General features: G+C 36.0%; 4 protein-coding genes across 6 annotated transcripts in view; 2 read left to right on the plus strand and 2 right to left on the minus strand.

Annotated features, from left to right (window-relative positions):
- Positions 1-10,575, plus strand: part of LOC106171897 (GTP cyclohydrolase 1) — a 29,670-nt gene extending 19,095 nt beyond the window's left edge. Inside the window, exon 7 of the mRNA XM_087005746.1 lies at positions 10,467-10,575. The gene's annotated coding sequence lies outside the window, so the exon portion shown is untranslated. The remainder of the gene's footprint in view (positions 1-10,466) is intronic.
- LOC106171895 (barrier-to-autointegration factor) lies at positions 5,216-8,842 on the minus strand. 3 transcript variants are annotated; one of them, XM_013552394.3, is made up of 3 exons: positions 8,696-8,842; positions 7,340-7,474; positions 5,216-6,588 (listed from the first exon to the last, which is right to left on the minus strand). In XM_013552394.3, exons 2-3 carry the CDS (start codon positions 7,463-7,465, stop codon positions 6,442-6,444), a joined length of 273 nt encoding a protein of 90 aa, XP_013407848.1. In that variant the 5' UTR covers positions 7,466-7,474; positions 8,696-8,842; the 3' UTR covers positions 5,216-6,441. The 3 variants fall into 3 exon arrangements, with proteins under 3 accessions (XP_013407848.1, XP_013407847.1, XP_013407850.1); XM_013552393.3 differs by having other exon boundaries at positions 7,340-7,478; positions 8,700-8,841; XM_013552396.3 differs by lacking the exon at positions 8,696-8,842 and adding an exon at positions 8,563-8,663 and having other exon boundaries at positions 7,340-7,478.
- Positions 9,027-12,045, plus strand: LOC106171893 (putative RNA-binding protein EIF1AD). The gene is made up of 4 exons (XM_013552390.2): positions 9,027-9,530; positions 10,467-10,575; positions 10,758-10,866; positions 11,108-12,045. Exons 1-4 carry the CDS (start codon positions 9,444-9,446, stop codon positions 11,307-11,309), a joined length of 507 nt encoding a protein of 168 aa, XP_013407844.1. The 5' UTR covers positions 9,027-9,443; the 3' UTR covers positions 11,310-12,045.
- A 120-nt stretch (positions 12,046-12,165) lies between these two features.
- Positions 12,166-13,983, minus strand: LOC106171894 (uncharacterized). Its single transcript, XM_013552391.3, has 3 exons — positions 13,779-13,983; positions 13,315-13,399; positions 12,166-12,659 (listed from the first exon to the last, which is right to left on the minus strand). The coding sequence occupies exons 1-3, from the start codon at positions 13,817-13,819 to the stop codon at positions 12,375-12,377; spliced, it is 411 nt and encodes a 136-aa protein (XP_013407845.1). The 5' UTR covers positions 13,820-13,983; the 3' UTR covers positions 12,166-12,374.
- Between the last annotated feature and the right edge of the window lie 264 nt (positions 13,984-14,247).

Consider the following 14,247-nt stretch of genomic DNA (forward strand, 5'->3'; position numbering starts at 1 on the left):
CACGATAGCAGTTCAATACGTCCACGGTTCGATGTCTAATCATACGCATGTAAACACGCAAAGAGAACGAACTCAAGTCCCATGGAAGTTTTCTGTAACTATAACGAATATTTACTTCAGATATAGAGCATGTACTACAATCGTCGTGTCTCAAATGATTTCTAGCAAAAGCTTCCTCTCACAGTAAGCAACCTAGCTTTTATAGAGGTTATACAGTCACCTGGTTAAATTACATTAAAGGTCACACCACGACCTGCTGGACAACAGTTAATTAAATTAGGGGTCACTCAACCACCTCCACATCCTCCTAGGAAGTGCCCAGTTCAACTGGCTTCAAAAACACAAAGGCAATGAAATTCAGAAATAAGATCATACCTGTACGGATATGGAAGTTTTCATAAATGTATTAAAAACGTTAAGGGGTCCCTGACACATTCCTCCTTTTCCCACATAAAAAAAATATGTTAACATATTTTTTTTTTATAGATATAAACACACCTATTTGTAAATGTGAATTAACGCTCTGGGTTAAAAAACTTTCCCCGTTAAAAAAAAAAACTCACTATATCTTTGTAACCATATGAGGAGAAAAATCGAGGAAAGAAAAACCGTGAGCTAAAACGTATAAAGATGTTTAAAAAAATTATTAAAATAGCACTGTAGCACAAGCAGATGTTCATATATACAATTGTTTATATAAGACACGGCTCATTTATATATAATTCTATTCTGCTGTCACTGAGTAATTGTTAAATTTATTAACAACTGTCCTTTGTCTGATTTGTTGAAGATTCACTTCTCTTAAACATGTTCTCCGAGAAAGTCCATCTTGTTCTGCTCAATTCCGCGAGTCCACATTAAATGATGCATAGAGCAATCTTCCATCTCTGTGATGCTGGCAGTACCTCTCCTGTTTAAGTAGGAGTTTTCTTTGCGTAACCCTGCTTGGGAAGCAACGAGCGAGTACGTCCTGCTCGGGGGCGTCTCGATAGTCCGAAGGTTCATTGGTCCGAAGGTTCATTGGTCCGAAAATTCGTAAATTTTTCATCAGATTTTCAACAAAAAGGTTCATTGGTCCGAAGGTTCATTAGTCCGAAAATTAAAGGTCCATTGGTCCGAAGGTTCATTAGTCCGAAGGTTCGATAGTCCGAAGGTTCATTAGTCCGAAGGTTCGAAAGTCCGAAACATTTTAAGATGTTCTTCGATTTTAAGAATTATAATTACAAACGGAATCAAAGGGTGCGTTCCCAACGAAACTATCATTCTACGTAGATTGATCCAACTCCACCAGGATTCTCACTGTATGCAATCAGATTAGCAATCCTGGAGCTGCTAGGGGGTGATTAACTTTCGTGTGAACTCAGCTTCTAGAATCTTTATCATTTCGTTTTGAGTGCGACCGAAACGCACGTGAAAATTATCCATATAGGTCGTATTGTTTCCGTGAACTACTCTTTACAATGTGGGGAAGTTTGGGGATATGCAATGGCTACCCTTTCCAACTCATGAACACCATACATGTTTCACATGAAATATTGAATAAAGATTGGAACGCATAAAATGAGAGGACGCCTATAATGACATTTTCTTACGATGTCTTAAGATACTATGATTAGAATTCAAATTCTTCTAACCTACACATTTCTTAAATTATGTAAAAGTTATAGAATAATTGCATTTCCAAACAAACTATGTTGTTGTTCGCACAGCCCACTCCCCTCCCCTCCCCCCCACCCCCCCCAAAAAAAAAAAAAAAAAAAAAAAAAACAGCCGTTCCGCCAGCAGTATTGTAGGCCTATTACTCATAGGGATGAGGATGAATTAACTGGAGTGTAAACTTGGCATATAAACAAAAATTACGAGCATTTACGAAAACAAGCTTTTCCCTTACTAGGCCTTTAAACATAAAAATTGTATCAGAATACAATGCTCAAATATCCACAAATAGTAATACATATTTAATTCCACCCCCTCTTCCCCAGCAATACTGAAGGTGCTGAAACGTTTATAATCTGAATAGAAATGTGGCAACGCCATATCAACCCGGTGGGCCTATTTATTTATTTATTTATTTATTTATTTATTTATTAAACGTAAAATACAAGTGAGAAGGCAGTTTGAACATGTTGAAATATTCTAAAACAGTTAAACTTCTAATCTGATGAACAACATCAAAAATGCTGTCTTTGTAACAAATTCATTTAAACGAAGAAAAACGTACTCTGCAAAAAGTAGATACACTTGTGACTCGTGAGAAAATTTCCATTTGATTTTACAAAATAAACCTTTGCAGTTAAATATCGTCAACTTCCAATCCCATGAAAAACATCAAGATCTGTTTTTTCTTTTTTTTTTTTTTTTTTTTTTTTTTGTAACTAATGTAATATGCTAGTATTGACGTTATTTTTGCCCGTGCAGACCTAACTTTTAAAACCTCTACCAGGGCGACTGATAGATTTTTTACAGATATTCACAGATGTGTCTCTAGATAAATAGGTGGTCATTTTGAGACACCAACAATTTTCGGGGCCCTTTAGCGGGCCCCAGATCCTACGCCAAGGGGGGTGGGGGCTTTGCAACCGCGGACCCCCCTTCAAATAATCTTGGATCCGCCCCTGTACATGTAATTCACTATACACTTATACAGCGGGCCTACATTCGGACTATCGAACCTTCGGACTATCGAACCTTCGGACTAATGAACCTTCGGACCAATGAACCTTCGGACTATCGAACCTTCGGACCAATGAACCTTCAATGCACATTCGGACCATTGAACCTTCGGACCAATGAACCTTCGGACTATTGAACCTTCGGACTATCGCTACGGCCCCTCTTGCTCAAGGACGAGCCCGGGTAAGCAAGATTCGTGGTAACCCATTCCTCCACTACAGACCTCAATCACTAACGTGACCTCAGGACTGCTCTTGCCCGGTTGTTTATACTCGTGTCCACGAGTTAACTGCATTAAGTGTCCCAAAACATCATCGACGGGTTCCTTCTCAGATCAGTGCGTGTCCATGTCTGGTCATTTCACACCCTGGGAATCTTTCTGGAGATGCTGGGTACACCACATTACTTCTGCCTTTGAAACTCTCAACCATGTCAGATAATGTCTGAAAAACACAAGAAGAAAAATCGCCTCCCGGTCGGGCAGCATGGTTACAATATGCAAATGAAACGTAACAAATATTATGTATATATAAAAAAAATCTTCCATACAGCTTCTGAAAAGAAAAATTTGCTTGATTAGTGTTTTAAGTAATTCATTCCCTCCTAAATCTCTGAAAGTCAAAATGTCCTTAATACAAAACAGTCATTCCCAACATTATAGTATTTGAGTCACTGATCCTTTTAACATAATCCTGGACGCAGGCCTATATCCAAAAAAATACCGTTTTTATTTTATTTTATTTTATCCATTAGATTAAGGTTTTTATTTATTTAGTTAGTTAGTTAGTTATCGCGATAGCTTAGAGCCGATCATGCGAAATCGAACAACCCTCAATATCCCTAGATGACCGCACGTTATCACCAGGACTAGCCACATCCAACCTAACCTAAGGACCAGGCATGACCTCTCGAGGATTCTCCAACTCGCAAAACGGTTAACATCCTACCTAATGTTTGTGTGTGTGTTATTTTGCTATAGCTTTTAAGAAAATTTTGTTTTAAACCCTATTTATGCCTTTTATTTGTTATTACTTCGCGGTTTAAATCGCGGTTTACTCGATGTTACGCGTGTTGTCCCCTGGGCCTTTGTCACTTTTAACTGCTGTCTCTGGGTGATTACACTCTGTCAGACAGCCTGCTCCATTCTCCTGTGATTCCTAGAATAAAAAGGAAACTCACATATTATTTGAAATGCGCGCGACTTACATTCCCTTATAAACCACTTAATTAGAGATCTCCATTTGTTCTCGCTCGACTACGCCCTCGCAGTCAGCTTCCTCCATTTGTTCCTGCTCGACCACGCCCTCGTAGTCGGCTGCTCTTAACCTCTTGTGACTCACCTGATTCTCGTCTTCCCTGATACATCTCTTCCTGAACCTAGTGTTGTAGGAATGAGTGGGGATACTGAATTGTGGCGCTGCACCGTGCCTACGCCTTGCGGGTATAGTTTGTCGGTTACTGACTGAGTTAGACTCACCTGTCATACTCACCGACACCTCCCTATCTGCGTGGCTGGATACCCTTCTACGTTTGTTTGAATCTGGCACTTCGTGTTGTGGAGTGGGTTCTTCCCTTGTGGCATTTGAGTCGACTGGTGGTCCACCAAGTTGCAACTGCGGTCCCCCTGGATTTGCCCTCCTCCTGAATACACGGCGTGCACGTGGCCTGACTTCATCCCATGGTAATCCTCTGTCTACCAATCTGAGTTTGTTCCTGTTAACAACCCGTGACTTGCCTGTTTGCTGGTGGGTGACCCAGAAAACATTTCCTCTGTGTCGTGTGACTGTCCAGACTGGGTCCCACTTGGATCCGAAAGTTACGTTGTCAGGAGCGTAAACTATAACAGTGTCTCCTACCTCTATCTTGTTGGCGTTTGCTTTCGCGTCAAATCTCCGTTTGTTTTCTAATCTTGAAGACTGAAGATTATCTCTTGCGGCTGTCAAAGCGTCTGCCAGATCTCCCAATCTCCCATTTAGTGCATGATAATTGTTTGATGGGTTTAACATCGATGACAGTGGCAAACGCGGCCGACGTCCATATGTCAGATAGAAAGGTGTGAAGCCCGTAACCGATGAAACGCTATTTCGGTATGCGAACAAGGCATTAGCCGTTTGTTCTTATACAGTCACCTGGTTAAATTACATTAAAGGTCACACCACGACCTGCTGGACAACAGTTAATTAAATTAGGGGTCACTCAACCACCTCCACATCCTCCTAGGAAGTGCCCAGTTCAACTGGCTTCAAAAACACAAAGGCAATGAAATTCAGAAATAAGATCATACCTGTACGGATATGGAAGTTTTCATAAATGTATTAAAAACGTTAAGGGGTCCCTGACACTTGGTATTAAGCCTTCAGTATCAATGACTATTCCCATAGACTTGAAAACTTTATCTGTGATCAACTGGTAACCATGGACCACTTCAGAATATGTTACTGAAGTGTGCATTAAGGCAGCCACAATTATTGATGCCTGCATCAGCAGAAGTCACATTTTTCAAAAAATTCGCCTCTATAGTGGGTTAAGAAAAAAAAATTGGTTAATTTTCACAAAAATTGTGGCATATTTTATTACATTATGCAATCCTGTGGTTCAGCGTTTTCTTTAACCCAATACATTGGGGTATGTACAAAGTTGTGATATTGACTTATTCCAAATTTTTTTTTAATAGCTATATAACAAAAAATTTCTGGGATTGAAACATAAAAATCATATTTAATTTTGTTCAGTAGACTTTACAATGCAACATGAATAAATAATAAAACAGGCTAATTAAAGAGAAAAAAATAATTGAAACTGGAAATTTGATTAAACAATATTTACAAATTACAACTGTTACTTCATCAATCACTTTAAAAAGTCAAATGTAAAAACTATTCGTAAATTTTTAATACAGCATACAACAAAGTCCCTTTTTTCATCTTTTGGTGGGAGCAGAATTGAAAGGTTATATCAGCACGTTTTATGTGACGTTTTTTAGCAAGGGTAGCAATATCATTATTGAAAAAGAATGTAATGTGCTTTTGGACATAACTCAAGCCTCCCAGATTTTAGGACAATAAGAATTCTGTGACAATGGGTATAAAGGTTGGCACACAAGTGCCAATTTTGACACAAAAGGTTTACAAAATTGATCAACTGACACTTTACAAGTGTGCTGCCTCTTTCATGGCCACATAATGCAGATACATAAAAACAAATATACCATTAGAAATATTTGCTTTATTTGGGTATAATTGTGGAAATTTTCTAAAAAAAAAAAAAAAAAAAAAATTTTTACTATGGTCTATGTTAACGTTAAAATTACATAAGTAAATTCTTAACATTTGCTCTTCTGATAAAATAGAGGGACTTGTTGACTCGTGGTCACCTCGTATGCATACATTGAAATTTATCTACAGTTGATGAATTAAAGGAATGTCCTAGTATAGCTAGCAATGATGGCAAAATTCAAAAAATAAAACTACAATAATTGCAGGAGATTATAGAATAATTGTGCTTGGATCTGAAATGTGTTCCCGTGGAAAAATAAGTCTTTTTGTTCTAGCAATAAGCATAGCACATTATAAGCTACAATAATTTTCCAATAGGCTGAAAATGGCAAAAATGGTGAAAAAGAGATGAGAGTGGCTGGACTGGCTGATGACAATAACTTCAAACCTCAGTTGATAAGCATTATCAGCATGTTTTCTAACTGAGGCCCTCCTTTCTGGTCTTACATACATTATTTTTTTATGATCAGAAGTTCCAACGGTTTGTTGTGCTCTACAGGAATGCATCACACCATTCATTGAGGCAATCGTAACAATCTCCTGCCTGTTTTTTATTAGCAGAGCATGTATCTTTCATCCAATCCAGGAACAATTCCTTGTTCTTCTTGAGTACTAAGAACTGGCCAAGCACCACATTGGCCTGAAATAACAATTAAATACAAATAATAAGTTTGAAGTCTACATGATTTCATATCACCGTCAGACCTTATAAACTATAATTGCTGCATGCTACCACAAGTCTAAAATTTGAGAGCACGAATGCCCAAATTAATTACTCGAGCCACAAATTAAATATCCCAATGTTATATTACTAGACATGAACACAGCGTCCGAGGGGCTCGTGTCGTAACACTCACTATTGTGATTAAATAAGCTCAAAAGGGTGCTGTAACTGTTAGTTGATCAGGTGATGGAGACCTGTTTAATGAGTTTTTGTCCCCAAAAGCATTGCTGTTACATTATCAGCTCGAGTTACCAAATTCACCAGGACATATTTTTGCTGGGACACCATTATCTCATAGCATGACAATAAACAATATTTATTTTCACATTATCTACACAGATAAGGAGAGACATACTATTAACGTATTGATCTCCCTTAAATCAAATGATTATTCATGATTTCTGTTCAATAAGGATCCCCACCCTGCTCTTGTCATCTGATATTTCCAAGGCATCCATTTTGAGACAGTCATTTTAAATATGATTAGCTAGTACAAATTTCTAAAAAAAAAACAACATCTAGTATGCCAAAAGTAATTAATTAGGTTAAAGACTCTAGAAACAGGTAATAAATAATTAGGAAAAGAAACTAACAATAACGTATGATGTCATCAATTGGAAATCAATTTTCTAGGAAGCATTTTGTTATCAAAAAAGGAAAAACTTACCTTATCAAATCCCTTGTCCTTTAGTCTCTCAGCCAAAACTTCTCCAATACCAGCTAACTCTGAAACTTCTTTATCACCCATTGGTTCGGATACAAAGTTGCGATGCTTTTGAGATGTACTAGACATTTTGACCTTCTAACTAGAAGTAAAGATGACAGACTTTCATTTGACATGTAACTTTCCGAATTTTGATTAATTCAAATCAATTCCTAACGAGCCTAATAACATACTGTCTTAATGCTTCCAACAATATCAATATTAACTGGGTAAATTCAAAGTTTTCAAAGATCATCTGAAGTCTACTAATAATTCTTTTTGTATAGTAATGTACATTAAAAAAAGCTATAAGCTGACCATAACACATGAAATATGTATACTGTTCAAAGGTTTTATAAGATTTTGGAAAATTTAGAAGATTTTATGAAAATTGTGAGTGTGGCACACTTAATCAATTTATCATGAAAAACTAGTCTGATATGGTGCACAAATGTATTTAAGAACCAGTGTAATAGCTGGTCTAGGTGTCATTGAGTACTTTTCTATCATGGCATATTTTCAGTTCAGTTCAGGGAAGCTGAGACTCTCCCACTGGGCTGTACTGCATTGCATAGCACATTTTAGTATGACCCAATAAATATTTATGTAGAAAATTCCAATGGCTATAGAAAAACTTGGGCTTCCAATTTCAGCAACTGGCCTTAGCTATATACAATTGAGAAAGCAAAACTTATCTTTTCTTAAATATATAAAACAATTTCAAATCGCTTTATGAACAGTCATTTTTATTCTTTTTGTAAGTTTTTCTATTGCCAGTATTGGTATTGTGGAAGAGAATTTCAGTAAGTGAAAAGGGCACCCATAACTGTCCCCCATTTCTGCAGTATCAGTAAAACAGTGCTTACAGTGACACTGACACCAATGCCATATCCTTGCTGCCTCTGAACCAGCAGTAGTAGTAACAGATTCGTAAAATATTTTTATTATTGCAACAATAACCAGTTTCAATCATTCAATGTTCACTCGTCACTTGCTCAGGTACATTCTGACGATATGTGGAGGATCACACTCGTGTACTGTATCAAACCAAGACAATGGCTTCATGAACTTCCTAATCAATGGCTTCTTAATCAGAATAGTTAAGCATACCCTGCCTCTTTAAACTTTACATAACGTATAATAAGGAGTTACAGACTACAGTAAAAAGTTATTACGTAAGAAGTTACCGAAATTGCTTGTGAATTATTAGATGTCTCTGACAGTACTAAGTCTAATGGAAGTATAAATAAGCGAACTCAAAATATTTTGCTCGACCACATAAAAACAATGATTACAAGAGCAGTGTTGAAAACACATCACCTACCTATAACCGTTTTCAGAATGAAATGCTGAATAAGCAAAAAATAGAGCGAATTGTGTCAGCACCAGGTGATCGGATTGATCTGTGGACTTTTATTATTTTCACCCCGAAGCGCGGGATCGTATCAAAAATTATCCCGCAGCACTTAAGTGCGGTGAATAACAGGGATTAAATGAATCTTTAAATAAGCCATATTGAGTATAAAATAAAATATTGTATTTATTTTCAAGGCATTTTAGATTTAACAACAGTTGCTATTTAGTGTCAGCTGTGGAATACTTGAAATACTTGATTCAGTGCGCACCTTCTTATCTTGCATTTTCCGCTTCCGGTTTCAGAGATGGCTCGTGTTTGTGCAATCGTAATTCTATTCAGTGAAGTATATGCTTTTACAGTCCCAGTAGTCGACAGTTTCTGTAAATGATATACGTCGTTTTTACAATTATGGCATTCTAAGTTCAGGAAACGAATGTCGCAGTGAATAGCTGCTACAACATATCTACGACAATTTGCTTAATGATCTTGGGAGTTGAGGACTAGTCTTGGTGACTGTGATAAAATATTGACATATTTATTGAATATTGTTGTACATATAGACCTGTAAGTGATTAAAAATACTTATATCTGTGATATTTGCTACGGCGACTAACTATTATTGGATAAGAAGATAGTAGATAGATAGTGTAACTTAAATAAAGACTCCTCTCCAGAAACAATTGCCAGGAATTGGACAAAAATACATGTATAATGTCCAAGGCAACAAAGAGAAAACATGTGACAAAGGAGGTGCTGGAGGAATATGTTCTTCCACAGAAAGATCAACAAATTGTCAAGGTTGGTGGTACATGAATATGTGTGTGTGTGTGTGTTAAAAATACCTAGTGCTTTTTAATTTTTCTAGTCTGAAATCCATCCATGTATTTTGAGCAATACTGTCTACCCAAATTGTGCTATTGACGAACAAAAAAAAAAAACGTTGGACTGAGTTAATACAGAAAATGTTCAATCCCAAGAAAATGCAGTGATGCAAAAGTGAAAAATTTTAAAGGTACATACAAACTGAGCATCGGTGGAGCGTGGATTCCCAGTAACACATGTAAACCACTTGTACTAGTTTCTTATAAGACTTATAAATTCGACATGCCAAGGGATAAACTGAAGAAATCACCCGATCAGCCATAAAAGAGCTTTAGAGTGCTCCTTTCTTTAAATTTTTGGTTGTCAATTTAACCTACTTTCGTGACCTACTTTTCTGCCCCATTGTCATACAGCATAGAATGCTAGCAGAAAAATCTGTTCAAACATCACTTTCGGGCAAAATTAAACAATGCCTTTTGGTAATTCTCCTAGTTATACTACTTGAAACTATGCTGGCATTTGGTTGGTATTATGACAAAAAATTGACTTTGTATGTATCTTTAACACTAGTAGGTAATTAATAATTATATCATTGATCCAGGTTCATAAATTTTTGTGAATTTTCTTCAGTTAGAAGAGGCTTGTGGTCATTCCTAAAATTGTTTGTCTAGATTGGCAGGTCTCATTATTGTAAAGTATGCTTCTCAGTCAGTCTCACATGCCATCTTTACTGAGCATGGTTAGTAGCTAGCTTTGTAATCCAGTTTGTAGGAGTGTAAGGCCTAGCACAATTATGAAATAAATAATTTTACCTGATTAGTGGTTAACATTTTTGTAGGCACACTTAGTGCCACAGAAAATTTTATTCGATTTTTGTAATTGAATTAAATTAAAAGTTTTTAATGTTTATAGGTGGTTGCTGGTCGTGGTAATAACCTTCATGAAGTAGAAACTCCACATGGTGAACAGTTTCTTGTCAGCATGCCAACAAAGTTTCGCAAAAATGTATGGATAAAAAGAGGTAAGAATACTATCAGTGATATCAAATAGTATTCACTAACTCCTGTTGATGGGTCACCAAAAAGCACATTATTCAACAAAATATTAGCAGTGCACATACATCAGTTGCCTAACAACATTAAGAACTGGAGCATATGTTATATATGCAGAATACTACCAATTTTGTACTTATATCTGCTTTAGGTGATTTTGTACTGATTGAGCCAATAGAGGAAGGAGACAAGGTGAAAGCTGAAATCCAGGCAATCCTGTTCAAGGATCAGATAAAGTACATAAAGGATGAAAGGTTATGGTATGTGTGCTTTGATTGTGATTTTTCTTTTTCATATGTTTATTTATTTTATTTTTCAATTTCATAGAACTCCTTAAGAACAATGTTTTCAAAAGTGCCACAGGACTGTTTATATGTAAGTTAAAAATTCCCTAATGTCAAAGTGAAGTTACCAGTTGAGTAAAATAGAAAGTGGGGATTACTTCCACAATGGTAAGGATTTTAATCAATCATAAGTAAAATTTCTCTTCTGAATTTTCAGGCCACCAGAGTTTGATGAGCAGGAGAAAAATAAAGATGATTTCATTCCAAGTGAGCTTTTGCCTCCAAGTGATGATGATTCTGAGAATGAATTGAACCCTGAAATAACTGTCAATCTGAATCGCATGAACTTAAACCATGAGGATAGTGAAGAGGAAACCACAGAGGAAGAAGATGAAGAAGAAGACTTACCTGAAAGTTAAACGGAGCATTTATTTACTCATTATGCAGGAAGCATTAAAAAAATAAAACAATTGCTGATGCCCAAATAATAAACCTTGTTTGCAAAAAGGCATTATGGGCATGTTTTGCATTCAGGTAGTTTTTGGAGTGGATTTGGGTTATGAAGTACACCACATCTCAGCTAACTTTGCTCTTCTTTTAAGAGAAAATCTCAGTTTGTGCCAACTCATTGTCATAGAGTATGAAATGGTGAACTGGCAGAAAACATGTTAAAGATTAACCTTAAACAAGCCATGGTAAGTGATTGGTTGACCAACCAATCAGATAATTTTGTTTCTCCATATTCCATGATTTAAGATATTCAGAATGTAGTGATCTTATGGTTGAGACACTTAAAACAAAGCTGTATGAATGTTAGTTTTAATACTGACTTTGTCTGTGGTGTAACTGCAAATTGGTAATTGGTGCTGATTGGTTACTTGGGATGAAAACATTTGGCGCTATAGTCACTGTTTGGTTTCACTGAGATAAAAGCTATCAAAGGCCATTTGCTGACAGTCTTGTGTATTATTATAGGAAGAGATAGTGTAATTTTCAGTTTTGCAGAATGTTCTTGAAATATTTTATTTTGCATTTTCTTTTGTTCTTCTGGTATTAAGAAAGTAATGAGATTAAATACTAATCTGACATTTTCATTGGCGCCAGTTGCAAATCGTGCAAATATTTGAATAAATATTGAAATACACTAAAGTGTAATTATTGTTTATCAGTTTTGATATACCCCCCTGCTATGATGCGCTATTGATCAGAAGTGAAAAATAACCTATTGTTAAAATAATAAAATGAGATGTATATTTATACAAACTTTTTATGGAGTTCGACTTTTGCAGATTTTTATATTCAATACCTTTATTACATAACACATTTTAAGCAAACAATGTCATATGCATTACTTTTTTTCGGAAAACCCAAAAGTTTGTTTATATTTTCATTCATATAATTTTACTTTTACAAATACCTGTTTACTTTTAAACATGACATTATAACAATTCCTTCTATTTGTGAGTTTTATTTTCATGTGTAAATCATTCGAGTCCCTCTCGTGGCCAATTAAATAATTTTCTAATTCCTGTCTGGCCACGAGCATGGCGACCATATTTCTCTAGTAGACAATCCTTCTTTGTGGATTTCCATCCAACTTCTTGTGCTGTTGTCACAGGGAATCCGGGTTTAATCCCTTTCAGCAAATTGGCACCTTGAATGGGTGGGAGGCGCAAGAGTTTTTGTGGCTTCTGTAGTAATAAAGAACGATCTGATGTAGGAGGCGTTGGTGAAGGTGTTCCTCGCTTGCCGACCAATATGCGATTCATCTAAATGAAAAAGGAAAACATTTTAATGCTTAGATAAGATTCATTAAAACAAATATATGTATATATTGGTTGAGTCACATTTCGTTTTCCGTTTCTGTTTAATATAAGATGCACTTTTTTGCAACATTCAGTTCACAGAGCAGAAAACTTGCACTGTCACCTACTCGCGGTACCTATGAAAAGAAAAAATAGTCATGCCAGCACAAATTATTAGGAAAGAGCCGAAGACGATGTTTTGTTCTCTTTTTCCTTTTGAGATATATTTTCAACGCGACCGACAGCAGATTTGCTCTAAGAATTCGATCAGGGTTTGCGATGCTGTTACCTAAACGATCTTTATATGAAAGCATGGACACCAATCAAAATGAAAATTGGAATAAAAATCTAATCGCATTTTCAATAGCTGTCCTGTACTTCGGCATTGTTTCATACTTAGGACGGCATTTATGTGTTTTAATGATTTAAAAACCTCAGTCCTGCGACGTGTGAATTTGGCGTACTAAATGTGGTTATGAAAAATGAAAAACGGAGTAGGCTAATCAAGAAAGTAAGAACTAAATTTTCTTCAATATCTGATTATATTTAGTTATGTATCAAATCCGCAATGCCGTTGGATTAAGGCGCTTATCTTTTCAAGATCTCCAACAAAACGTACCCTGGTGTATTCCGTTTTCAGAAATCCCCAGCTTTCAGGCCATTTCTTAATAAAGGACTGCATTTCTCTGTGCACATGGTCTTTCCTTGAATAAAAATCGTAAGTGTGAGTCACGCTCTTGTTCACTTTAAATTTACTGACGTTTTGTAATATTTCTCTATCTTAGTTTGTTATAATGATAATTAAAATAAAATAATATTGATCCCATCCAAATGACTTTTAAACCCATGGGAATTTAAATAGGAAAAGATCAATGTTACAATTACAATTCAGATGATATATAGTTGAAGGCTGATCATGATAAAGAAAAATGTAAATGATATTCGAGATCATAAATACAATAGTCTGTGTTTACAAGAAAAATATCCGATGAAAACTCGTTCACGTTGCTTATTTTTTGCTATAGCTGTTTATTTTTCTGTTTTGATATTCGATTTCAGATCGAATGTAGGCCTTGAACTTACCAGATTTCATCATTATGGACGAAGTGAACATGTTTTCCCATCTCGTTTTCTTAACCACATACAAACGCCCTCTCTTACAGATATGTATAAATGCGGCCTATGTGTCGTCGTTAAGGTGTCGCAATGGCCCGTCGCAATGAGAAATGTTAGTGACGTCATAATGCGATACCCTTTTTTCAAATTATATGTATTAATTTATATCTCACAGAATTTTTTTCTAACAATGTTAAATTCTAGAAATATACCGTCGAACTGTAATAAAAACAAAGACAAAGACCAGCGAGAGTTTTTGTCTGGTCGTTCAAATTTTTAAAGATAATGAAGTAGTTGCCCGCTGACCGTAGAGTTCAATAATAAACATTCAGACTTTCTCATTTACTGGAATTGTGAAGCTTGAATTAGGTTTTGTGAAGTGTCACGAAGGAAAAGGAAATAAACGAAACTCGTAATTCTTAGGGTAGGCCTATAG

This window comes from Lingula anatina, chromosome 2 (genome assembly GCF_051362555.1).
Source record: "Lingula anatina isolate TDL-2025a chromosome 2, LinAna3.0, whole genome shotgun sequence".
NCBI lineage: Eukaryota > Metazoa > Brachiopoda > Lingulata > Lingulida > Lingulidae > Lingula > Lingula anatina.

Excerpts from the sequence above, each read along its gene's own strand:
- LOC106171894 (XM_013552391.3), bottom strand. The coding sequence starts at position 13,819 with ATGGGAAAACATGTTCACTTCGTCCATAATGATGAAATCTG. Across the intron at positions 13,400-13,778 it reads GTCCATAATGATGAAATCTG|GAAAGACCATGTGCACAGAG; the intron begins GTAAGTTCAAGG and ends TTTTTATTCAAG. Across the intron at positions 12,660-13,314 it reads TGAAAACGGAATACACCAGG|ATGAATCGCATATTGGTCGG; the intron begins GTACGTTTTGTT and ends TTTTTCATTTAG.
- LOC106171893 (XM_013552390.2), top strand. The coding sequence starts at position 9,444 with ATGTCCAAGGCAACAAAGAGAAAACATGTGACAAAGGAGGTGCTGGAG. Across the intron at positions 9,531-10,466 it reads AAGATCAACAAATTGTCAAG|GTGGTTGCTGGTCGTGGTAA; the intron begins GTTGGTGGTACA and ends TAATGTTTATAG. Across the intron at positions 10,867-11,107 it reads ATAAAGGATGAAAGGTTATG|GCCACCAGAGTTTGATGAGC; the intron begins GTATGTGTGCTT and ends CTGAATTTTCAG.
- LOC106171895 (XM_013552394.3), bottom strand. The coding sequence starts at position 7,465 with ATGTCTAGTACATCTCAAAAGCATCGCAACTTTGTATCCGAACCAATG. Across the intron at positions 6,589-7,339 it reads AGGACAAGGGATTTGATAAG|GCCAATGTGGTGCTTGGCCA; the intron begins GTAAGTTTTTCC and ends TTGTTATTTCAG.